We start from the raw sequence: 25,881 nt of genomic DNA, 5'->3' as shown, positions 1-25,881 counted from the left end.
GAGAGGAAGACACAGAATCTCCAGGCTCCAGGCTCTGAGCCGTCGGCATAGAGCCTGACATGGGGCTCAAACTCATGAGGTGTGAGATCACATGAGCCGAAGTCAGACATTTAACGAACTGAGCCACCCAGGCGCCTCCCATTAAGACTCTTAAATATAGAGAACAAACTAAGGGTTGCTAGAGGGGTGTTGGGTGGGGGGATGGGCTAAATGGGTGATGGGTATTAAGGAGGGCACTTGTGATGAACACTGAATAGTGTACATAAGTGATGAATCACTAAATTCTATTCCTGAAAACCAATACCACACTATATGTTAACTTGAATTTAAATTTAAAAAATCCCAAGTTCTTCTATTGTAGCAAACTGTACTTAAACTAGTTAAGCCTTTGACAAGGTTGGAGGAAGGGACAGTTAAAAAGGCAGTAAATACTGACATATATGTATATACATTCATATATATATTCTGATATATGTATATATTTATATAATGCAAAGTGACTTTTTAAATGGGATTTAACATAGTAAAACTAAGTACAGATCATTACAATTCATAAAGTTTTATTTTTTTTTAATTTTTCTTAAATGTTTTTTATTTCTGAGAGAGAGAGACAGCGTGAGCAGGGTAGAGTCAGAGAGAGAGAGAAACACAGAATCCAAAAAGGCTCCAGGCTCTGAGCTAGCTGTCAGCACAGAGCCCGACGCCGGGGCCACGAGATCATGACCTGAGCCAAAGTCGGACGCTTAACTGACTGAGCCACCCAGGCGCCCCTATGGAGTTTTAAATTTATAATCCCTTCCTCAAATAAAAATGTTGCTAAATAGAGTATATTACCTTGTTCAGTTGGTTCCTCTTCTTGTCTCATCCATCCAGACTGTGAACCTGAAGAATTCCTCCCTCGTCTTGAGTAATAGTTTTGTACATCTGCTGGTAGAGTCTTTCTCACAGCCCAACTAGATGCAGATGTCCACCCAGATCTATCTGCCGGTGTATCAAATGAGAACTCTTGTTGCTCATTTTTCCGTTTATAGGGTTGCTGTTCCACGAACTTGAAAGACTCATTCCCTGAACTATTTGAATTCCCTGAGAGGGGTTTTCGGTTTTGCCACCGATTTTCACTTTGATCTGTATAGGCAAAACCACCTCTGTAAGTGCCTCTGCCACGGTTACCTCTACCACGGTTAGACATCCAACCTGAACCAAAGTTTTTATTCCAAGAATTCCCTGAATTTTCATTTCTGCTTTCTTCCCAGTGAGAATCTTTTAACTTTTCTGGATTTCTGGTCCGTGGATCAGGCCCAGAATTTATTTTTTCTGTTACCCAACTGGGACAGTCATTTCTATGTTTGTCAGCAGAATTTGGATCCTCAGCATCTGGACCGATGTCATTTTTTTCTTTTCTTGTATTTTCATTCTGTTTCTCTGGATCATTCTTTCTGTACCGATCATTTCCTCGTGGACATCTCCAACCATCATTTGCCCATCTTTCCTTCCACCGAGGAGAGTAAGTATCTCTGTCATTTCTACCAAATGATGAACTCTTAATTTTTGTTCTAGATCTTGATGGTGACCTTGAACTAGATCTGGACCTAGACCATCTCCTGGTTCTTCTTACTCGATCTCGGTCTCTCCGTGACCCATCTCTATCACTTTCTCTTTCTCTGCTCCGAGACCTGGATTTTTCTCTTGGGGAAGAATCTTTGACTCTTGACTGAGATCTTCTGTTTTCTCTAGAAGTGTCTCTTTTGGGGGAGGGTGATGCAGATCTTTTGCTTTCCTTCGTGCTATCTCTTCTTGGAGATCGAGACTGAGATCGTCTCCTTTCTTTTGCGGTATCTTGTTTTGGGGACTGAGAACGAGATTTTCTACGTCCTCTTGCAGATTCTTTCTTGGGAGATGGTGATCGAGACTTCCTGTTTTCTTTTCCAGTTTCTCTTTTAGGAGACGGAGACTGAGACCTCTTCTTTTCTCGTGCAGTGTCTCTGTTGGGAGACCAAGTTGTAGACGGGGAGTGAAATCTAGATCTTCGGGTACGAGGCTTTTTGGCTTTCTCCATCACGTCTACTGGGCTTTCAGATGGCTGACATATAGTTTCAGCCTTTCCATTTGCAGGATCAGAAGATGGCATGTTGTTTTGAGAACTGTGCTCCACAGAATTTTCATTCAATTGTGTGGTATCAGCATTTACAGAAGGCTCAATTTCAGATTCATTCTGGTCACTGCAAAATGAATCACACTCCATAGGTATCATTTCATTGTCGTCCTCATTAAAATGCTTCTGAATTTGTTCAATGTGTGTGTTAGGCAATTCTGTAGATCTGGAATGTTCAATAGGAGATTCGGTCTTGTCCTCTAAAGATTTGTCTAATTTGGTGTTCTGATTATTTTTTAATAAATTATTTTCAGAATCTTGAATACTATTTAAATTTTCATTCTCTGAAGTATTACATGTTGCAGTTACTTCTTTATCTTCAGTTTCAACATGCCCAAGCAATTGAACCTCTGAGTCCTCTATGGATTTTTTGCTCACTATTTGTATAATTCTACCCTCAGAAGGTTCTAATTTGGGGCTGCCTACAAGCTGTTCTGTTTTTACTACTGAATCTTTATGATCAATAATTTCTACTATAGGACTTTCCATAACTTTTTCTTCATTAATCACTGACTCTGAATTCTCTGGTAACTCACCTAAGCTTGGTACAGGTTGGTATACTTCAATTTCAGATGAACATGTAGGAAAATCATCTGGAGGATGACCTGTACATTTGTCTGCTTTTACCTCCGATTCTGAAGGTCCAGATGTTTGGTCTTGACTTTCCAATGTTTCACCTTCTTTTCCAGAAATATTTTTAGGAGTCTCGCTTTCTAAACATAAAACATTCGCCTCTATACTTGTATTCTCAACTTTTTGAATATCCTCTTCCTCTCCAACTAGTACAGGAGGTTCTTCGGTATGAGACTCAGAATATGAAGATTCCACTGCTTCCTCTGTATCACGGTCCTCAGTATATTCCTCATTTTCTTCTACCTGTTCATTGCAACTTCTCAAGCCATTAGCAGACTCATTTTCAACATTTGACTGCACAGTACAATTGTTACTACTTTCTGCATCTGATTGGTGCTCTTTCTCTAACACAGGTGGTGTATCAGATTCTGCTGTTTCTTCATCTACTGAATCACTGGAAGATGATTTTTCAGGGGGAGGTACAGAGCTCCGAAGTTTCTTTTTCAATAAAGGTGGTTTTCTTCCTCTTCTTACAGACTTCCGTTTTGGAGCCTGTCTTGTTTGCTTTTCTGACACAGCTGAAGAGGAAACACTTACAGATGGATTGTTGTTATCTGGGGCATCACACCCAGAATTATTTGATACTGGGGATTTCTGGGACTGACTGACTGTTTCAGCTCTTGTGTTACGTGTAGATCTCCTTGTAGGAGTTGTTGCTGCAGGTTTTCGTCTTGATCCTCTGGTGTTTGATGTACCAGAAGTCTGCTTCTTCTCTTCTCCTTCTTGAGTATGTGCTAATGCATATCCCTTGCAAGAGGTACCTAATGATATATATTTTTAAAGTAAAAAGTAAGTTTGTTTCAATAAAATGATAATAGTTTGGCTTCATTAGTATAAAATACATGTCGATAACAGAGTGAAACAAAATGTACTTCTGAATCAAATTATGAATAGCTACTAACATCTAAGTAACAGCAGGTATTTATCTGGTTCTTTTAATGCTATGGAAATAAGTTCTTATAAAATTTGAATTCATGTGGACAATTTATAGGGGGCAAAAAAAAAAGAAAATATGTTTGGTCTGATAACTGCCATCTTGGTATTACCTAGGCAAAATGCGATAGAAACAAGTCATCCACAAATATATAAAGACTGAAACTGGGGCGCCTGGGTGGCTTAGTCGGNAGTCGGTTAAGCGTCCGACTTTCGCTTGGGTCATGATCTCGCGGTTCGTGGGTTCGAGCCCCGCGTCGGGCTCTGTGCTGACTGCCAGCTCAGAGCCTGGAGCTTGTTTCAGAGTCTGTAGCTCCCTCTCTCTCTGACCCTCCCCTGCTCACGCTGTCTCTCTCTCTCTCCTAGAAATAAATAAAACATTAAAAAAAAAAAAAGACTGAAACTGTTCACAATAGGAGATGCAACTTCTAAAGATCTACATTTTGGAAACCAAAGCCCTAAACAGAAAGGAGACTTCTAACCAGTTCCTCGAAGTATTGAAGGAATGTCTTCATGTAATGTATGTAATATCTTAAAGTAAAAAAAAAAAAAAATTCTAACTAACTGAAACAATTTAGAAGTCCCTGTCCACATATTTACAGAAATACACAGAAATTACTATCTGTATATTATTTTTACAGCTTTTCTAGGTCATTAACACTCACTTTTTAGGATAGTGGAAAAAAGCTAATAATTTTTTTAAAACTAGAAAAACGTTTCACAAACTTTACCAAAATTTTCTATAGATATGGTACTTGTTGGAAAAATAGTTCTTGGCAACACAGAAGAGATGAGAGGAAGCACTTGTGTTTCAATATTCCAGGGCATAAAACCAATTCTGAAAATTCAAAACAAAACAAAAACATTTTTGTTTACATGTTTTAAAAAATTATATCAACTATTTAAAATTATTAATTTTTCCAAATCAGGTTAGCAACGTTAAAATACAGTGTACTTAAATTATTTTTTGCCAAAGTAACTAAAAATGTGAATTCAAGGTTACTCATTGTTCAAAGATGGCTGTCAACTGGCTACAAAAAACTTTTAAAAGCATGTTTTGCTGATAAATTAATGGCAAAAGGAGATTAAGGTTAACTTCGTATATAATACATGTTTTTTCTTTTAAATAATTTAATGTAATATTTTGTCAAAAAAATTTTTTAGCTTCTGTTCTCCTCCATTCTAAAAAAAAAAAAAAAAACCAACGTGGAAAATAAAATGTATAGATCGATAAAATGCACAGATTTTAAGTGTGCAGTTTGATGACCTGTGACTAATGTATATGTATCTGTGGAACCACCACCACCCCCCCAAACCAAGAAACAGAACATTTCCACCAACCAGAAAGTGCCTTCATGCCCCTTGAGCCCCAACCCCTTCCCTTCTGGACAACCAAAAAGATAATTTATCCAAGTTAATCAAATCAAGGTTTTAATGAAATTAGCAAGGTTAAAGAGAAATCAGTCCATGAATAAATAATAGAACTTGGAAACAGAACGGTATAACTTAAATTTGAAGCATATCATATACACATGGTTACATTTTATGTTAGAGTTGTTTCATAGCATGTATCAAAAGGACAAATATCAAAATAAATCATTTTTAAAAAGAAAAGAACTGATTTCTATTGCTTTATTATACTATAAAGTTCCTCAACCTTAGCTCCTAATGTTCCTATGGACCTAAGTTTCTGCATCCAAACGCAATTGACTCTCAGCTTTTTTCTGATTTGTATTTGTTCAGTTCAGGTCTCCTAATAAAAAACTACTTTATCCAGTATAAAGTGAGATTGTGGAGTAGGTGGAGAAGAGAAAAGCTTCAAAAACAATGTGCAACTTGTACATACAAAAAATATAAAACTCTGAGATTTTGTATTATATATATCCAGACTTCCTGTATTTACTTCTATTGATGCTAGATGGTGAAGGTCCTCTGCAAAACTATACTGCAGTGTTATATAAGATAAAGGTATAACGTTACAGGAATGAATATAAAACTCGGGCAAGGGCCTTAATCTTTACACGGGTACCTGAATTAAGTATATATATAATACTCCTAGCCATGTGACAGTAGATTCAGGACTTAGACTAAGGAGGGTCTGTATTACAGAAAAGTCATGAATGCAGAACAAAGTACAAAGACTTGATCAAATAGTTATTGAGAAGACTCTTTTAGAGAGGGAAATGTCATGACAAAAGCAATGCATCAGCTAACAGCACAAAGGTAAAATTGGAATGGAAGAACAGAAGGATGACAGATCTGAATGCAATTATTAATAATGAATCTTATTTTGGTGCTCTCCCTTTTAAATGACTCAAATAAATATTAAAGTATTTAAACAGATAAATAATTGTACTTTTAAAGGGGTTCTTTAAATAGCAATCTTCTTTAGGTATTTGAAACACCAAGTTTAATTTGCACAAAACTTTCTTAGAAACATAACTATTAAGATATCTCTGTGCTTAAGTACTGATGGTATCATGTGCTCATGTGAGCATGTGAACACTTTGGTAAACAATTTTTTTTTTTTTTACCTTCCAATCCCAGGTGATGTAGCAGGAAACCATGACAATTCCAATTCCTGTCTCTTCTGCCTAATCAATGCATTCATTTCATTGACCTCTATAAATTCTGTACTAAAAGATAAATTTTAGACTTTCATCAGAACTCCAGAAATTTAAGTTCAGCATAACAAGTGGGTTAATATCATGAATAACACTAGCATTATAAACCACATTTAAAAGAATAAGTACCTTTGCCTAAATACCTTCAAAATGAATTCATTCCTATAAAATTTTTACATCACAAATCAAAATAGTATTGATCTGATTCATAAAAATAATGCTTGAATTTATATCTTCGGTGACAGGGTATTTTAAAAGTCTTTTATATATTTAAAAGATATATAAGAATAATATCCTTATTACTCAGAGAAAAAAACAACACTGTTTTCTATCCCATGAACCAAAGCTGTTGCAAGCAGTGCCAGCAAAAATTGTACCTGCAACAGTTATCCATCTGAAATTAAGCATAAGACAAAAGGAAAAAATAGAGGAAGGTATAGTTACTGTAACCAAAAATGGGTATAGTTCAGTTTCTTTAAAAGGCTACTCACATGTTACTGTTTTCTTTGGTACCTTGAGCCAACCTCTAAAATTAAATCATACAATCTTAACCTGTCTTCTTCATTCAACCAAAGCTAAGTGATTTTAAAACCCCAACTTAATCTTCAAATTCCAGAAGTACCTACTTAGTATCTACATACCAAACACTACAGATTCAAAGATGACTGGATCTACTCTAAAAGGGTTCTGCTTGATTACAATTTAACAAGTAGCTTTACTTCTCTATTAAAATGAAAAACCTGTGTAGAACAATTCATTATTAATGAAAACAATACCCACTAGATCATAGGCAGTCATCACATAATATAGAGGATAACAAAATAATAGGTGTTCTCCTTCCATGAACTAATTTATCTTCCAAAAGAAACAAAAACAAAATACAAGGTAAGCCTTTATGTTTGTTGAGCCAGAACTTAAATTTTTACCAAAAGTTACTTATAATAATTAAAGATCAAATATAAAAGCATCCATTAAAAATAGAAAATACTAACCAGTAAGTTCTACAGGTAAAAGAAGATTCTCCAGTGTGATTACTAGAAGAAAACATATTGGAGAAAAAATTTCTGAAGCACTGACTTGTACACTGATTTGATCTTCGAGGCTAGAAAAGTAAAAGGAAGTTAGTGAAACAGCAAACAAACCTCCATGATAGGTAATAGTTATAATTTAAACATTTTGATATACATGAGTTATAGAGTTATGGACTAAACAACCATAAAGTGTTATTACCTAAGAAAAAGATTTTTCTTTATTTGAACAAACATTATTTTTTTAATGTTTATTTATTTTATTTTTTTTGCGGGGGGGGGGGGGGGGNACCCAGTGCTCTGACACTGCCTTCCTCCCCATTATATCCCTAAGGGACATTTTGAAGTTGTTGTTTTTTGGGTTTTTTTTTTTGCGGGGGGGGGGGGTGGGAGAGACACGCGCTGATGCAGGGCTTGAACCCACAAACTGTGAGATCATGACCTGAGCTGAAGTCAGACACTTAACCTACTAAACCACCAGGCGCCCCTATCTGAACAAACCTTATTTATCTTTATTGTTGCAGTTTTCTTTCCTTCCATTTCACTGTGTGTAGGGTTTCCTGTACAAAGACATAAAAAGACTCCATTACCTTGTCTTAATTTTTATTTTAAAAGGTTGTACACCAGTACTGATACTGGCATAATGACAAGAGAAAGTTAAAATATGTAGAAAAGTTAAATTCAAGATAATAGTATCTGCATTTGTATAATTTTTCCAAATGCTGATTTAATCTTGTTAAGCTGCAGATACAAAGAAAAGGCCACAACACAAAATGTGTGAGGCATGCTCAGAGCATTAGTATTAAAATTCTAGTTGACATTTTTTGGCAGCCTGTGCAAATTTAAACCACCTTGTTACAAAAACACACACACACACACACACACACACACACACAATGTCAAATTATTTAATAGCAGTACTACACTTAGTATGTTCTTTCCAGCTATAACCTAAAAATCAGGCACTGTTAACTGACCTCAAGTAGGAGCTGATCAGAGGAAATGGGGTCATCAGCCCTTGTCAACCATAAATTATCATTTAGCTACTGGCACCAACATCAAGTACTCTCCTTCCTCCTCAAACTTTATAATTAAAATTAAGAAGAGCAGAAGTATTGATAAAATAGCTCTGTTATAGCACTATTTTTGGCTATGTGGTTATGATTTGGGTTTCTTTGGTTTTACCTGTCACATCCAGAAATTTATTTCAGTGGATACACACTTCCACAGTAAGCAAGATAAAGGACAGTTTCTGCTAACCACAAACATTATGTTAACATCTTTACAGATTACCGCTCATAAAGCCTATGTTACTAGTCATCTCTAGCTATCAATACATCTTATCTGCAACAAACCACTGCTGGTACTGTTGTCACTGCTCTCGCCTGAGAACTCTAGAAAAAGTGTACAAGGCAAATGACAACAGGTCTTTTCAATCTAATGCCTTGCTTGCCTCACAAAAGGCCTAGTGACTTTGTTAAAAATAAATCATTCTAATGAGGCCTGTGTCCTGCTAATATAAGACCATATGTATTTGGGGTTTCTTCTGTCAGTCCAGTTGGTAATAGGCTACTTTCTACTTAATAGCATACTAATTTTCTTTTAAGTTACTATACAACAGCTGTGTGGTTTCCTGGTATTTTTGCATCCTTCACACATTTCCCACCCAGCACTGTTCTAACAAATGTAATTTCAACAATGGGGAAAGAGGGGTGCTGGCTGAGTTCCAGGAGCTTATTTTCTTATTCTCCAATGCATATTTAAAAGATAATGAATTTTTAAATTGCATAAAGAAGGTACAAAAAAGTGTGATAGGTACCCAGCCACATTCTTAGAAGTAACTATTTCCTTCAACTAGACATAGATTTGCTGTGTTGTAGCTATATAGTGTCTTTCATACCCTAATGGGTAGGTATTGTGTTGTTTTCATTCAAGGTTCATTCACCTACTACTTACTGAGTATATTGTGTTTACACAGCATTCCTTCACTTAGAAACCTATCTCAGGAAGCCACCATTAGAATGCTCTCTACAGGAAGAACTGTTTATTTTCTCGCCAATGTTAAATATGAGTAGCTAGTCCAAATGTGATTTCACTTATTTCTGGGTAATTTTCAGGTAATTACTGAGCAGCTCCAATACCAATCTCAAAAACATTCAATACTGGTGGATTTATCTAAATTGTGGTCTCCCAGAGACCATTTCACAAATCCACTCTACTCACCTACCTGCCTTTGGACAGCAATAACAGGTCTTTTCATTTCTTTCTGTTTTATTTATTTTTGAGAGAGAGAGAGACAGAGCACAAGCAGGGGAGGGGCAAAGAGAGGGAGACACAGAATCTGAAGCAGGCTCCAGGGTCTGAGCTGTCAGCACAAAGCCCGATGAGGGGCTCAGGCCGTGAGATCATGACTTGAGCTGAAGTTGGGACACTCAACCAACTGAGCTACCCAAGACGCCCCTTTTCATTTTATCACCCAAGCACTCCTTTACATTTCATTATCAAAGTAATACATGTACATTCTTTAAGAAGTCAAACAGCACTTCTAGGCTTAAAGAGAAAAACTACAGATATTCCCACTCCCTAAAAGCACTCATCAAATCCCTTCAGGGTTTTTTTCTAATATTTGCTTCTTTATTTTTTTTTTAAATGTTTTTTATTTATTTCTAGGAGAGAGAGAGAGAGAGACAGCGTGAACAGGGGAGGGTCAGAGAGAGAGAGGGAGACACAGAATGAGATACAGGCCCCAGGCTCTGAGCTGGCAGTCAGCACAGAGCCCGACACGGGGCTCGAACCCAGGAACCGTGAGATCATGACCTAAGCGAAAGTCGGACGCTTAACCGACTAAGCCACCCAGGCGCCCCAGCTTCTTTATTTTTAAATAACATGCTTATACTACTCTACTTTGATTTTTCTGGTTTCAAGTATTTTCTAATTTTTTTACCATAGCAGAGAAAGACTTTATTCTTTTTTTTTCATTTTTTCAACATTTTATTTATTTCTGAGATAGAGAGAGAGACAGCATGAGAAGGAGAGGGTCAGAGAGAGAGAAGGAGACACAGAATCTGAAACAGGCTCCAGGCTCTGAGCTAGCTGTCAGCATAGAGCCCGACGTGGGGCTCGAACACATGAACTGCAAGATCATGACCTGAGCCGAAGTCGGCCGCCCAACCGACTGAGCCACCCAGGCGCCCCAAGACTTTAGTCTTATACCACTGCCCTACCTACCTCCTTAGGTGCTTCCACCCAATGTTCTTTTTGATATATCAACATTTGATATAAGCATTACTATAACTATATACACATTACTCACAGCTGAACCATGAACTAAATTATTATTTTCTTGTGCAACATCTTGCTTTTCCTAGGGTTAATAACTACTTTGTTTTCTCTTCTCCTGTTTTGTCTATAATACCTATCATTAATTTAACTAACTCTACAAGTACAAGTCTCCTCTTAATATACTCAAAGACATCAATGCATCCACCAAGACTGTTTCCTACTCTCGTGGAAATACTACTCCTTTGTCCTGTTCAAGGCTGAACTGGTAACTCTAAAAGTTGTTTAATAGGTCATTCTCAACTATCCTCTATCATCATCCTAATAATCCCATTTATCTTTTTGCTGGGTTGGAACTCATTTTCTGAATCTCACATTGTTCCTTCATTTACTTTCTCATTTAGTGAAGCATGCACATCTTCCAGAATTCTGAGGAAGTGTTCAAGAATCAATTTTTGAGGGTTTTTTAAAATGTTTTTTATTTATTTCTGAGAGAGACAGTGTGAGCAGGGGAGGGTCAAAGAGAGAGGGAGACACAGAATCTGAGACAGGCTCCAAGCTCTGAGCTAGCTGTCAGCACAGAGCCCAACACGGGGCTCGAACCCATGAAACATGTGATGATGACCTGAGCTGAAGTCAGATGCTCAGCCGACTGAGCCACCCAGGCACCTCAATTTTTGAGTTCCTACATGTTTTAGAATGTCTTTATTCTACCCTAATACTTGACTGACAGTTTAACAGGGTTTAGAATGTTGGTTAGTAATTATTTTCCCCAAAATGTTCAAGGCATTACTCTAGTGCTCCATCTGTTGTTGATAACACTCTTTTATACATGGTCTGTTCTCTCTCCAGAACCTCTTAGGAAATTGTGATCTGCAGAGTTCTAGAATTTTATGAAGCATGTCAGTTCTTTCCTAATTTACCAGGTGTTAGGTTAAGTCTTTATCTGGATACTCACAGACTACTCTTCTGAGAAATTTTCTTTGTAGTGCCTTTTCTTTTTTTTTTTGTAGTACCTTTTCTTGATAACTTTCTGCCTTTTGGACTTTTTCCTTTCTGAAATTTTATTATTCAATACTGGACCTCACAGACTAACACTCTACGTTGTCTTGTTAACTTCTCATCCCGCGTTCTGAGATTTCTCAGCTTATCATCTATCCCTGCTGAATTTATAAAATCTCTACTATATTTTTCACTTCCAAAAGTTTTATTTTTTTAGTCTTTCCTGTTTCAGTGAGGAAGTATCCCTTCTCTTATCTCTGAGAATATTAATTTTTAAGTTATTCTGTTTCCCAGCTCTTGGTTTGTTCTATCAGGTTCCTTTTGTCTCTGTTTTGATCTCTATTATATTGGAGGTTTCCCTCAAATGTCTGGTGATCCTTAATTTGTGGGACACTAAAATACTGACTGAAAATGGTGATGGATGGTCAGAGCCTTTCAACTAATGGGTTTCACTACAGGATGATCAAGCAAAGATCTGGCTTTTTCATCCGGAGACTCCCAAATATCAGTATCTTAAGTATTTTCTCTTACACAAAACAGTATCCCAGAAGATGCCTCCTCCCTCCCACTTTGGGAATAAGCAAGACTGCTAGTGCTTTCGGAAATGACCATGGGTAGAGAACTAGAGGCCTTAACATTTGACTTAATTTCCCTCTCTTTATAGTTGTTTCCTCTATCCTCATTTGTGCCAGAGTTTAATCTGGTTTAACCACTCACTTTAGAGAGTAAGCCTTCAGTCTCTGCCTGGGTGTAGACTCCTCCATCTACCCTGTTCAGCCAAGAATCTGCAGGATAAAGTCATTTAAAACATTTTTCCAATTCTGTTCTTTGGCACCACCCACATCTCTGCCTTCAAAGATAATGGAAGCCATCAGATTCAAGACAGTCTAAGGTTCTGTGGTATATGAACTGATTTCTTCTTAACTCCACTCTTCCCATGAAAAGGTTTAGGTTTCACCTTTCTGCTAAGACAGTTTTTTTAAAAGTAAACTCCATGTGCCACGTGGGGCTTGAACTCACAATCCCAAGATGAAGAGCTGCATGGTCTACTGACTAGACCAACAAGAGCCTCATCTGCTCACCATTCACCCCACAGAATCACTTTCAAGTTCTGTGGACATCTCTTATCTGCTGTCTCTTCTCTCTAGTTCTTCGTCTTGTAGCTTTAAATTTTTCATTCCTTTGTTCTCAATTTAGTAGGGTTTTGGGAATGATTAGAGAATTAAACAGGTGCTATGCTTATCAATCTGGTATGCTTAGGTGGAAGCTTGTCTTATTTGTTTGAATTCAGCGTATCCTAAAACATGTTTCATGAAATGCTAATCTCAAAAGATGTTTTATGAAAACATCTTTTCCTACAATACAAACTAGTATAAAAAGGCTCTTAGTTTAGAGCCCAGTATTTAGGAGGTACCCAATTACAGTTTGATTAATTAATTCCAAAGTTAGTAAAGACAGAATTAAATGAATTTAGCATATACTTAAAAGAAATACTCTATTTAGAAATGCCTGAAACAGGTATACTTTTTATAAACTACATCAATTATAAACTATTAGCCCAAACCAAAGATTAATGTTCATTCTAAGAACAAAGTACATGAAGGAGTTCAAAAATTTAAAAATATGACAACTCGGTTATCTAGCACTCGTGAAGAATGAAAACTGACATTTCCTTAACAAATTTGTCAAAAGGTATGTTAGCTAGCCTTTCCCAATATCTTTAGTGAGGCAACACTATCTTCATTAAAAGAAGAAACTAAATTAAACAGTTTACATAATTTTACTAGAGTCACAGACAGAAAAACCAATACAAAACCCAAGAGGCCCAACTTCTAATAAAATTGTCTATTAGGCCTGCTAGAATTTTACTAATGTTATATTCGTTATTTATAATCCAGATAAAAGAATTTCATAGTTTCATATGCTCTTTTCATTAGTTTGAGTAGCATATAACATAAAGATAAATAACTTCAGGCATAAGTTCACACGTGAACAGCCCCTTCCTGCTTCAAAAAATTTTAAGAAATAAAAGAATCTAAACTCAGTTGCTTCTAAAATTTACTTAATCAAGAGCACCTGGGTAGCTCAGTCAGTTAAGCATCCGACTTCAGCTCAGGTCACAAACTCATGGTTCATGGGTTTGAGCCCCGTGTTGGGGTCTGTGCTGACAGCGAGCTCAGAGCCTGGAGCCTATCTTTGGATACTGTGTCTCCCTCTCTCTCTGACCCTCCCCTGCTCACGCTGTCTCTGTCTTCCTCTCTCTCTCTCTCTCAGAAATAAATAAAACATTTAAGAAAAAATTTTTAATAAATAAAACATTAAAAAAAATTTACTTAAAGCAGTCCCAGGTAAAGAGACAGACAAGATTTCCTCAAGTTCTTTTGTAAAAGATTTAAAGTACCCTTACGACACAATGGCTCCTGTTCAGTGTAACTGCGTGAAGAAATAAAGATGGATTTAATTTGTACAACTTGCCACTAACTCTACCTTCACCTTAACTTAATCTCTTAGTTTTGTAAGATATTTCCTCATAATTACCTACGTGTTAGTACTTCTGTAGTGCCAACTCATAAACTACAGTGAGTATTTCTGACTATCCTAAATCAAACAAATAATTCAGGCATCTTAACTTAGTAGGCACAGAACTCAGTGACAGGCTTTAATCTTTTGGCAGAAATAGTTTTCTCTATAAAAATAAGTCCAGGCAGAAGATACACGCTAAAGGAAATTACAATAGTCTTAAAATTAATATTAATATAGTGAGAGCATGCCAAATTACCGAAATAAAATCTGTAACATCATGTAATCTTCTTCAGCAGTGAATTTTATATCAGATCCTAGAGTTACTAAGCAAAGACTATCCATAAAAAAAGATGCTAATCTATAGCAATGACAGAAAAGCAAAGTTTTGATATCTAAAGTTTTTAATGAAAGAAAAATGATATCTGACCACAGAAGCCCTTGTGCGATTCACGTTAATAGTAAATTCAGAGACAATAAATGTGAGGACCTATAAACCTGAGAGGTCATTTTAATTCCAATGAGAAAAAGTAACAACATCCAAACTTCACAGTATAAAAACTGAAGTTGATTATCATTTAAGAACAATGAATTCATTACTTATTTCTATCTATAAATAGAAATTCACTGTAACCTAACCTGGAAAATAAATGCTCACCACTTGTTTACAAACAGCTCAGTAAGTTGTTCTCTGGAGCAGAATAAACAGCCTAAGTTCTGAGAACGAGTCACAAAACACTACCACGCTATTTTTCTCAGGCCCTGTTGCAACGCTTGCATGAGAGAACCATGTACTAGACAAGAACAAAAGACAGTAATATTTAATTGCTCCTGTAGATAAATATGTAAAGGTGCTTTGTTTCCAAAGTTTTGAATTAGAAATGTAGCTAGAGGCCAAACCCACAACTTCGGCTGTAACTAACTACTCACTGTCACAGAATTCTCCCAGCAACTATAAGGCTATTGCTTACAGTTTCCGGCCTGCAAGGTATTTTATCTCATCTCCTCTAAGAACTTCTGCACTAATGAGTGGCGTATACCACATGCAGACTGCTAACCATCAAGTAATTTGAAGACACTCTTCCTTTTCTAACACAAATACACAGACAACATGCTTACACACACACACCCAATCTCACTCAGCTCTTCCCTCCTTCCAAGCAGAGCATAAAAAGGGTTAGGGCAGAGAACAGCATAAATGACTCCAGGAAGAAAATAGTTTATATAGGACTGACACAAGGTATAGAGCTCAGTGAGGTTCTGTGCATGGCTATTTTCCAAACTAAAATGTAACTACTAAGAACTTTAACACAAGTTTTAAAGTAAGAAACAAAAAAGGCAGAAAATACAAGTAAAAAAAATAACTTACTATGAGTCATCTTCAAATCATAAAGCTTTGCATGTAATAGATCTTCTTTTATGACTTTTTTTCTGTAAATATCAACAAAGAGGTGAAATAACTAAGAGAAAAATTGTCATTCTGCTTATTTTCAATTCACTGTCAACCAAAATGAAATTATGCATGGAGTTTTAAATTCTAGCAAAGAAACCATGACTAGCAGCCACTCCCACTCCTATGACTTACAAAGGAGGTTCATAACCAAGAAACAAAAAAACCATGGCAATCTCTTCCCCTGGAACTGACAGAAAGTATCAGGAAACGAGAGGTGTCAGGGTTTTTTTTACTGCTTTACAAGGGAGAAGCAACAATGAATGGATATCTAAGTGCTGTAGAGACTAGTTTACATGTAGGAAATATAAGACGGAATGAGATGCTAAAAACATCCACAGACTCAAAAAAAAACAACTATATCCAATAGCTGATAGTCTTTCCACTTTGGGAGGAAACATGAAGGAGCTGACTTGGTGGATGAAAGCAAATTATTATTTTGCATCTGTTATTTCTTTTTACCATCCCACTGCCACAAATCCCTGAGAAAAAAAAGCAGTCAAACATATGAACTATCCCAGCTGCGTTAGACCCACTGTATGACCCTGTTACAGGACATACAGTAATGACCACTGTACTCTCACTCAGGTAGGGTAATTCAGAGAAAGCACAAATATGCATGTCCATGACAGTCATAGCCAGTGATAGATGTATTAAGAATGAAGCTGCAGAAGTTCTTCAGTGTGCCTGGGAAAAGGGTGCTCCTATCTTTTACTTAAACATAAATGCAAAAATCAAAGCCGATTCATACAGTTAAAAGAAAATCTTAATAAAATTTCTGTAATGCAGTTACTAACTTGGATTATGGTTGGGCTCTTAGAATGGGTGTCCCACGAATCCCTTAAAGTCATATACAAAAGTATCTTTTATGACATGTTTTTCAGGTAGGTGACTGTAGCCTTATGTAGAGTCTCAAAGAAGTCCATAACTTCCAAAAAGAGCTAAAGAGCTACAGGATTATGTATTGTGGCATAATTTATATCATGTGACAAATGTGATAATAAGAACTACGGTCAACTGTTTTGGTAATTAAATAAATATACCCTTAAAAATTAATATTCTGATTAAATGTACTAATGAATCATAGATTTAGTTATGAATTTTACAATATATATTTCTTAAGGATACAATTTTTGGACAGCACTGCATATATGTCAGGTCAAAATGGGCTTAAATTTTAAACGTATTAGAACAATTTAAGTATTAATAAGTTAATTTCCAGTATACTATTAAATCAATTTAGTTCAAAAAATATGTTAAATACCTATTAAATTCATGTACTAACAAGAACTATATTTCTAGGCAATTAGGCTTTTTTTTATCATTTTATTCTTTTTTTTCTTAAATAGTTTATTGTCAAGTTGGTTTCCATATAACACCCAGTGCTCATCCCCACAAGTGCCCTCCTCCAGGCCCATCACCTCCTCTCCCCTCTTCCACACCCCCTTCAGCCCTCAGTTTGTTCTCAGCATTCAAGAGTCTCTCATGGTTTGCCTCCCTCCCTCTCCCCAACTATTTTTCCCCTTCGCCTCCCCCAAAGTCCTCCATTAAGATCCTCCTAATCCACCTATACGTGCAAGCATATGGTATCTGTCCTTCTCTGCCTGATTTATTTCGCTCAGCACAACACCCTCAAGGTCCATCCATGTTGCTACACATGGCCAGACTTCATTCTTTCTCATTGCCATGTAGTATTCCATTGTATAGATAAACCACATCTTCTTGATCCATTCGTCCGTTGACGGACACTTAGACTCTTTCCATGTTTTGGCTACTGTTGAGAGTGCTGCTATGAACATTGGGGTTCACGTGACCCTATGCAGGAGCACTCCTGTATCCCCTGGGCAAATTCCTAGCAGTTCTATTGCTGGGTCATAGGGGAGTTCTATTGTTACTTTTTTGAGGAACCTCCATACTGTTTTCCAGAGGGGCTGCACCAGTTTACATTCCCACCAACAGGGTAGGAGGGTGCCCGTTTCTCCGCCAGCATCTAGAGTCTCCTGATTTGTTCATTTGAGCCACTCTGACTGGTGTGAGGTGGTATCTCAGTGTGGTTTTGATCTGCATTTCCCTGATGATGAGGGATGCTGAGCATCGTTTCATGTCTCTGCTGGCCATCTGGATGTCCTCTTTGGAGAAGTGCCTGTTCATGTCTTCTGCCCATGTCTTCACTGGATTATTTGTTTTTCGGGTGTGGAGTTTGGTGAGTTCCTTAGAGGTTTTGGATGCTAGTTCTTTATCTGATATGTCATTTGCAACTATCTTTTCCCATTCCGTCAGTTGCCTATTAGTTTTATGGATTGTTTCCTTTGCCATGCAGCTTTTTATCTTGCTGAGGTCCCAACAGTTCATTTTTGCTCTTGATTCTCTTGCCTTTGGGGAAGTGTCAAGTAAGAATCTGCTGCAGTGGAGGTCAAGGAAGTTGTTTCCTGCTTTCTCCTCTAGGGTTTTGATGGTTTCCTGTCTCACATTCAGGTTCTTTATCCATTTTGAGTTTATTTTTGTGTATGGTGTGAGAAAGTGATCTAGTTTCATTCTTCTGCATGCTGCTGTCCAGTTCTCCCAGCACCATTTGTTAAAGAGGCTGTCTTTTTTCCATTGGATATTCTTTCCCTCTTTGTCAAAGATTAGTTGGTCATACATTTGGGGGTCCAATTCTGAGTTCTCTATTCTATTCCATTGGTTTATGTGTTTGTTTTTGTGCCAATACCATACTGTCTTGATGATGAAAGCTTTGTAGTAGAGGCTAAAGTCTGGGATTGTGATGCCACCCATTTTGGTTTTCTTCTTCAATATTACTTTAGCTATTTGGGGTCTTTTGTGGTTTCATACAAATTTTAGGATAATTTGTTCTAGTTTTGAGAAGAATGCTGGTGCAATTTTGATTGGGATTGCACTGAATGTGTAGATTGCTTTGGGTAGTAATGACATTTTAACAATATTTATTCTTCTGATCCATGAGCACGGAAAGTTTTTCCATTTCTTTGTGTCCTCTTCAATTTCCTTCGCAAGTTTTCTATAGTTATCATCATGCAGATCTCCTACATCTTTGGCTAGGTTTATTCCTAGGTATTTTATGGTTTTTTGTGCAATTGTAAATGGGATCAATTTCTTGATTTCTCTTCCTGTTGCTTCATTATTTAGGCAATTATGTTTTAACAAACAGTAAAGAAATAAATCCAAACATGTTAAAACACTTTTTAAAACACAAAAGGTTGTTATGTAGGTACCAAGTGCCTGCTACAATACGAAGAAGCAAAATCAAAAAGGTAATAAGCAGTTTCAGTTGTAACTGTCTCATGAAGAACGTGTGCTATGTCATTAGTTACTTCCTACTTTTTGTCCACAAATACTATAGTGCTACTCAAAATCTGTGGTCAGTGTACCAGTGCTTATTCATTATTGGTTTGTCATATACAAAAAATGAGTAAGCTTTAGTTTACACTGCTTTAACATTTTTTTTTACAAAAATATCTATCTAAACAGATTATAGAAAAAAACTAAAAACAGAAACAAAAAGAAAACAAAAAACATTCATCAAAGATAGAATTCAAATTCTACTCTCAGATTTCAATCCTTTTTAAAACTGCCAAGTGTGTGCTTTAAAAGAAGTAATTAAATACATTTAAACCCCACATGGTTTTAAAAAAAAAAAAAAGCACTTTTTTTAAACTTTTATTTATCTTTTAGAGAGAGATAATGTGAGTGGGGGAGAGGGACAGAAGGAGAGAGGGAGAGGAACTCAAGCAGGCTGCATACTCAGCATGGAGCCTGATGAGAAGCTCAATCCCATGAATCCTGGGATCATGACCAAAGCCAAAGTCAATGGTCAGACGATCAGAACTGCGACACCTAAGCGCACCAGTACCTTTTTTTTTTTTATTAGCGATCTTCTGGTTCCACACTTTTGGGCTCTACTTCTAAAGTTCATCACTAACCTCATACAGGTTTTAGAAATTTCATGACAGAAGAGTTGTTTCTTAAAAGAGCTTTCATTTTTCTTGTCTTCTGTTTCTCTCAACGGTCTTTTTACTTGAACCTAGAAGAAAAGCAAAATCACTTATTTAGAATTGGTAATCCAGCATCACAAATGATTACATACCAATTCTTCTTTGAAAGGATAAAAAAATTAAAGAAACAAAACTGTCTGAATGAAAAGGTAGCCCAAACACATATGCTTTTTCACTCGCAAGCATGCTAAATCATAAGACTAGTAAGTGTGCTAAGCTCTGGGGTAAACAAAATAGTGAGAGACATATAAAAAGAGAAAGGGCTCATGAGCACGTATCTATCTATACATGTAGGACTGAGAAATTAACTCTATTTAAGGATAACAGAGAAGACTTGAATGAGTAGGTAATTTATGAGTTGGTCTTAATGAGTAGGAATTTATATAAGGAAAAAATATTCTGAATGGAAGAAAAGAACAGTGAGAAGCCAATACAGATAGGGAAGAAAGTATCAACAGGATATAAAGTTGATGTAATATATTAGGACCAGACTATAAAGACCCTCAAATAAGAAAAAAATTCCATGGGAACCAGGGAATAAATGGAGTTATTAAAGCAAGTTAGTAAGATGATCAAATCTGGTTTTTAGGATAAGCTTTGCCAGTGATGTGGAGAATGAACCAGTTAAGGAGAGACAATAAGCCAAGAAACCAGAAGAAAGCTCTTATAATTGTGCACATCTATACTGAGATAATAGTCACTAGCCACACGGGGCTCTTGAGCACTGAAATGTGGTTTGTTTGAATGTACCATAAGTGTAAAATATACACTGGATTTCAAAGACACAGAACAACAAAAATAGGTAAAATCTCTCAATAATAATTCTTTGAAAATAACTATTTGTAGACATACTACATTAGATATGTTGGGTTAAATAAAATACATAATAAATTTATTTTTTAACTGTTATCTTTTTACTCTTTTAAAGTAGCTATTAAAAATTTTATAGAGTGGCTTGTAGTATATTTCTGTTGGCAGAACCAGTCTGGATGACAGCCAGGAGAGCCTACAGAGAAGTAACAAAAGAGTGAAGAAGAAACAAATTTAAGACAGTGTGCAGAAGGACTAGGCAAAGATGATGGAGAGAGAAAAAAAGGAAAATTCCCAGATGAGTTCTGGACTGGTTAATGTTTACATCCCTCTGGTATTATAGATGGGGATGACTACAAGTAGTTGAAAACATAAATCTGGTTCTGAGGAAAGAGATCTGGGCCTATGATAGAATTTTAGAAGCTATACAAATATAGATAAGAGCTTAAAGCTACTGGAGTACTCAAGACTTAGAAAGTATCCCCAGAAAATTGAAACAAATTTAAAATTTAAGAAATTATTTCTAAAAAGCAGAGAGATGGCAAAGAAGATTGTGAAAGGTCAGGTAAGTAAAACAAACAAGCATACATACAAAGATCCATAAAAGGATATCCTATAAACCAAAGGAAATAAAGGATAATCAAGAGCACCACATGCAGAAAACAAACAAAAAATTATTCTGAGCCTTAGTAAGAATAGTTTTAGGAAAATAAAACAATAGGGGTGAATGTTCAATGAGAATTGAAAAGCAACTGTGAAGAAGGAGTAGGCAAGTACAGATACCTCATTCAAGTTTAGCCTGAAAGGCATAAAGATAATAAAGTGAAGATTCAGAAGTAAAGGTCAAAGGAATATATTTAAGAGTATGTAGGTAATATCACACAATAAGAAATACTTTTTAAGTCTAACCAAATTAGGTTAACACTACACCAAATTTATAATTTAAGTAAAATATTAAATATAAATATTAAATAAAACATAAATTTCTATTCCAAGCAACAAAATGGTATTTCACATGAAGCAACAATTTTATTGTAAAATATCTTTGGAAGTTAGTTTATGGCAATGAATCTTCAGCAACATAATATACACCGTCTGGAAATACAGAGAATCTTTCAGAGAAGCCATGCTTTAATTTTGATCATAATTATTACACATTTATACAGTGTTGTATCTTTTATCTAAGACATACTAATTTATATAAATGTACAGAGTTATATAATTACAACAAGCAAAATCATTTTTTACATGTCATTTTATTTGAATTGCAGTCTCATTTGTTCCTTATGTCACTGAGACACATCTGGTAAGAATATATCAAAACAAATTATAAATACCTACAATGAGAACATCTTATGCTTAGATAATTGTATGCTGCTTCCTCCATACCCCTTACAAAGACAGCAACCAAGCTATTATGAACTTATAGTGCTACTTGGGAACAGATTTTCCCCCCATCACAACATCACGTGTATGTATAAGAATTCTTTTTTTTCTTTTAAATTGTAGCTGCAACATGGGGCTTGAACTCACAACTCAGAGATGGAGTTGCATGATCTACTGACTGAACCAGCCACATACTCCAATAATTCTTATTTCTAAAAGTAATTTCAGCTATACATCATTCTTGACTTGTTAGTGATACCTCAAGAAATCTTTTTCTGACTTAGTTTACTTAACTACTTACTACTCTCCTGTTCTTTTCACCTTTTACTCATTGACTCAGGAATATGTTCCTATTTCTTTTTTCTTCTTTTATTTGTAAGCTAAAAATAGATCTAAATACAAATCATAATCTTGGCTCATTAATAAATAACATCAACAAGGTACGTATTTGTGAATTTCATGAAAATGATTAGGACTAAACATCACAATAAAATTGTACTTCATAAAAGAATAAAGTCATCTGCCCATGCCAACTCTGAAACTATGAGAAGTCTCTCTCAAGATCCCTACAAACTCTTTTATCCTTCTTCAATCACTCACTTTCCTTCAAGCAGCAGCATTTAAAAGCCAAGAGACCATTTTATATTTAGTTTTACTCGCTTACTCTACCAAACTTTGTAATGTTTTTCGTGAAAAAGAATTTTGGGGTATTTCGAATTTAAATTTTTGTATCATTGGTTTTTTAATCTAATATTCCCTTTCAATCCCCTTTTCTATGGAAAAATGCATTCAAAGCACAATCCAATTAATCAGTAAATGTTTCTGACATACAAAAGTCCTCATAGTAAAAACATTCTAAAAATTTAAATATCTTGTAATTAAGACTAAATGTGAAAGTTCTTTTAAACCATCTGATGTGGAAAATCACAAGGTGACCATCATGGATTTGACCTCTTTAGGAAGGAAAGAAAAACAATGTTCAGAATTTTTGTATCCTTGTTGCAAAGTCTAGGCTTTACATGCTGAAGATAAATAATAATCATATATTAAAACTAAAGTTGAACAATTCATAAATATACCCAAGCTGAAAATCTATTAAAGCAAAATCATCTCAATTAAGTTTATACAGTTCATTTTACAAAGTAAAATATAAGCCTTACCTTAATACAACCTTCCAATGCACTCAATTTAAACACTGCTTGAAATGGTTTTCTATCAACAGGACATGAAGCCAGTATCTGAAAAATGATTAACAAATTATAACTTTATAAACATTTCTTAGATCAACATTAAACTATAAGAAACACATTTATAGTAAGTTTTCCACTAGAAAAGGAAATAGAAAAATAATTTTTCTTCTTTATAAGATAAAGATAAAATACTTTCCACTTGTATCATGTCACAGAGTAATAAATACCTTAAACTTGTTCAATTCATTCAAATGTTTACCAAGTTCCTACTGTACCCTAGGCTAAGTGCAATACAATGATCAATGAGATAAAATCTGTTATCAAGATCATACCTATTAAGACCTGCTTGCCCAGTTGAGAACTCTTGGCATATTGAAAGGAGAACTAAACTGAAATCAACAGCTGTGTGATCTAAAGAAAGCACTGGGCAGGCAATTCTAAGTCAGCGGTAGAAGGAATGCCTTGGGCAGGTCCCTTACAGATTTTAATATTCTATGACTTACTTTCCCTCCAAATCAATTATTTTGAATAGACAGTTGCACCAGCAAGTCACTCCTTATACATCCTTTAGGAGATATCCACTGCATATACATATATACTGTGTACTGTTTTAATATACAGCTAAGCTGAATTTTGTTTTTCTCTTAATTATGTACCTTAAATTGGTTTATATATATTGTATATATACAAGCCCCATGTTGCAGCTACAATTTATTTAAAAAAAAAAAAAATTCTTACTATAAGTGGCCCCATTCTTAATAGCATGATATGCTGTAACAGTTTCAATTTACATTTCCTTTTACATAAGACTGCACATATTTTCATATTTTTAAGGGCTTTTCAAAGTTCCTTTTCTTTAAATTGTTTATTCATGCCTTCTGCCTAACCTTTTTATTAGGTTGCAAGTCTTTTTCAAATAGAAATGTAGGCATTCTTTATAGATGAAGGAAAATTGTCTTCTGATCACTCCATGATTCTAAATAAACTTTATTTTGATAAAAATATTATTTTCCTGTACTTTCAAAATTAATGTGATCAACTATTAAGAGTTTCTCTGTTAATACTATTTAAATACATGTATAGGAATAGGTTTATATTATTTAAATAATTTAAGGGCCATCTGGCTGGCTCCGTCAGTAGAACATGCGACTCTTGATCTCAGGCTCCTAAGTTCGAGCCCCACACTGGGTGTAAAGATTACTTTAAATATTTAAAAAATCTAATTTAAGTAATTAAAAAAATTTTTTAATATTTTTATTTATTTCTGAGAGAGAGAGACCGCGTGAGCAGGGGATGGTCAGAGAGAGAGAGGGAGATACAGAATGTGAAGCAGGCTCCAGGTTCTGAGCTAGCTGTCAGCACAGAGCCCGCCACAGAGCTCGAACCCACGACCCGTGAGATCATGATCTGAGCCGAAGTCGGATGCTTAACCAACTGAGCCACCCAGGCGCCCCTATTTAAGTAATTTACAATGGAGTATATTGTCCACTATGGCAGGAAGGACGATTTTCTACAATATGAAAATACCAAAAAAAAGTAAAACAGGACTTTAACAATGTAATTAGCAACACTTTAAAAGACCACAAGATAGTAATAGAATTTTGATAAATTATCTTATATTCCCTAGTGAAAAATGTTGTGATTTTTGACTTTCTGGACTTTGGAAGATATCAAGATCTGCTTATACAAGTTTAGACAGATCAGACAAATGTGGCTTCTGATCGTAGAATACGTTTTCATAAAGCCCATGAATCATTTTGAGAGCCTGTGAATCATTTTGAGAGCAGCCAAAATATAAATTGAGTTACTTTACTACTCTGCTAAAAAGTAATTTTTCTTTTCCTATTAAGTAGGCCTTAAAAAAATGCTTTACCACACCTAAATTAGGAAATGTGACCTTCCTAAATTAAATCAGTTCAGAGTGGTAGAAGCCAGCTCAGCTTAGTTCCAAGTACAATGGAATAAGAATGCCATTACTTTCACTACAAAAAACTCAACCATAAGAAGCTCTGCAATAAGTAGTGACTTAAAGCTGTCCATCTCTTTTTAAAACTGCAAATAGCAATTGTTGAGTACAAAGAACTCAACAATGTGAATGTTTACATTAGTTGTTTATGAAATTTCTTAAACTAGAAGTTGTATTAATATACTTATAATTCAAAAGAATATTTAAAAGTAAAACTTTGACATCTTATAAATAACTAAAGTTTCAGACTATACTTATTTCTATTTCAAAGGTAAATTTAGATAAACATTCGTAAGAAGATAAAATAATGCTTCCTTCATGTTTATTTGCTTCCTTCCATGTTTAAAAAAAAAAAAAAAAAACTATTAAGAAAGATGTTTAGAAGCTCCGGATTACTTCTACTTTCAAATCTTGCCCTGATGTAACCTTGAACAAGTTACACAGACTCTGTGTGTCTTGGTTACTCCATTTGGAAAAATGGGAATAACAGAATTTATCTCTGAGATTCTTAAGGGAATTAATGGAATTAATCTTTTAAGTGTATGGCATACACTAAGCACTGTGTAAAGTCTTCTAAATATCAACTAACTTCACTGCACAACAACAAAAAAAAGCTTGATTTATTAACAAAAAAGATAACCTACAATATGATATATACATGCATGTGAGAGACAGGAGTTCCTAATGATTTTCTGTTGGAATTTGCAAAGTTCATGACATATATAGAAATTAAAATGTTTCACTTAACTATATTTCAATTTGTAACACTAAGATCTAAAGAAAGCCACTGTGTTCAAGAAATTTACTCTATATCAGATGCATTGAATCTTTCAAAAACTCTGAAATTGTATAACCTTATTTTCTTCCTCATTAAATTTCTTCAGATGACATCAGCTGA

General features: G+C 35.4%; 1 protein-coding gene across 4 annotated transcripts in view; it reads right to left on the bottom strand.

The window, feature by feature from the left end:
• SCAF11 (SR-related CTD associated factor 11) overlaps window positions 1–25,881 on the bottom strand; it is a 74,481-nt gene that overhangs the window by 7,744 nt on the left and 40,856 nt on the right. For 3 of the 4 annotated variants that reach the window (XM_039243104.1, XM_039243105.1, XM_039243107.1), the window contains 8 exons: window positions 22,988–23,065; window positions 19,560–19,660; window positions 15,541–15,602; window positions 7,872–7,930; window positions 7,335–7,444; window positions 6,253–6,354; window positions 4,450–4,556; window positions 835–3,546 (listed from right to left, as the gene is read on the bottom strand). In XM_039243104.1, the coding sequence (XP_039099035.1) occupies window positions 835–3,546; window positions 4,450–4,556; window positions 6,253–6,354; window positions 7,335–7,444; window positions 7,872–7,930; window positions 15,541–15,602; window positions 19,560–19,660; window positions 22,988–23,065 (3,331 nt within the window). Of the gene's footprint in view, window positions 1–834; window positions 3,547–4,449; window positions 4,557–6,252; window positions 6,355–7,334; window positions 7,445–7,871; window positions 7,931–15,540; window positions 15,603–19,555; window positions 19,661–22,987; window positions 23,066–25,881 lie in introns of those variants that run through there. The other variant, XM_039243106.1, reaches the window with a different exon arrangement.

Source organism: Hyaena hyaena, unplaced genomic scaffold (genome assembly GCF_003009895.1).
Source record: "Hyaena hyaena isolate Hyena2069 unplaced genomic scaffold, ASM300989v1 scaffold_221, whole genome shotgun sequence".
In the NCBI taxonomy this organism is placed as follows: Eukaryota; Metazoa; Chordata; class Mammalia; order Carnivora; family Hyaenidae; genus Hyaena; species Hyaena hyaena.
Note: the sequence above shows the minus strand (reverse complement) of the source record. Positions and strands in the feature narration are given on the sequence as shown.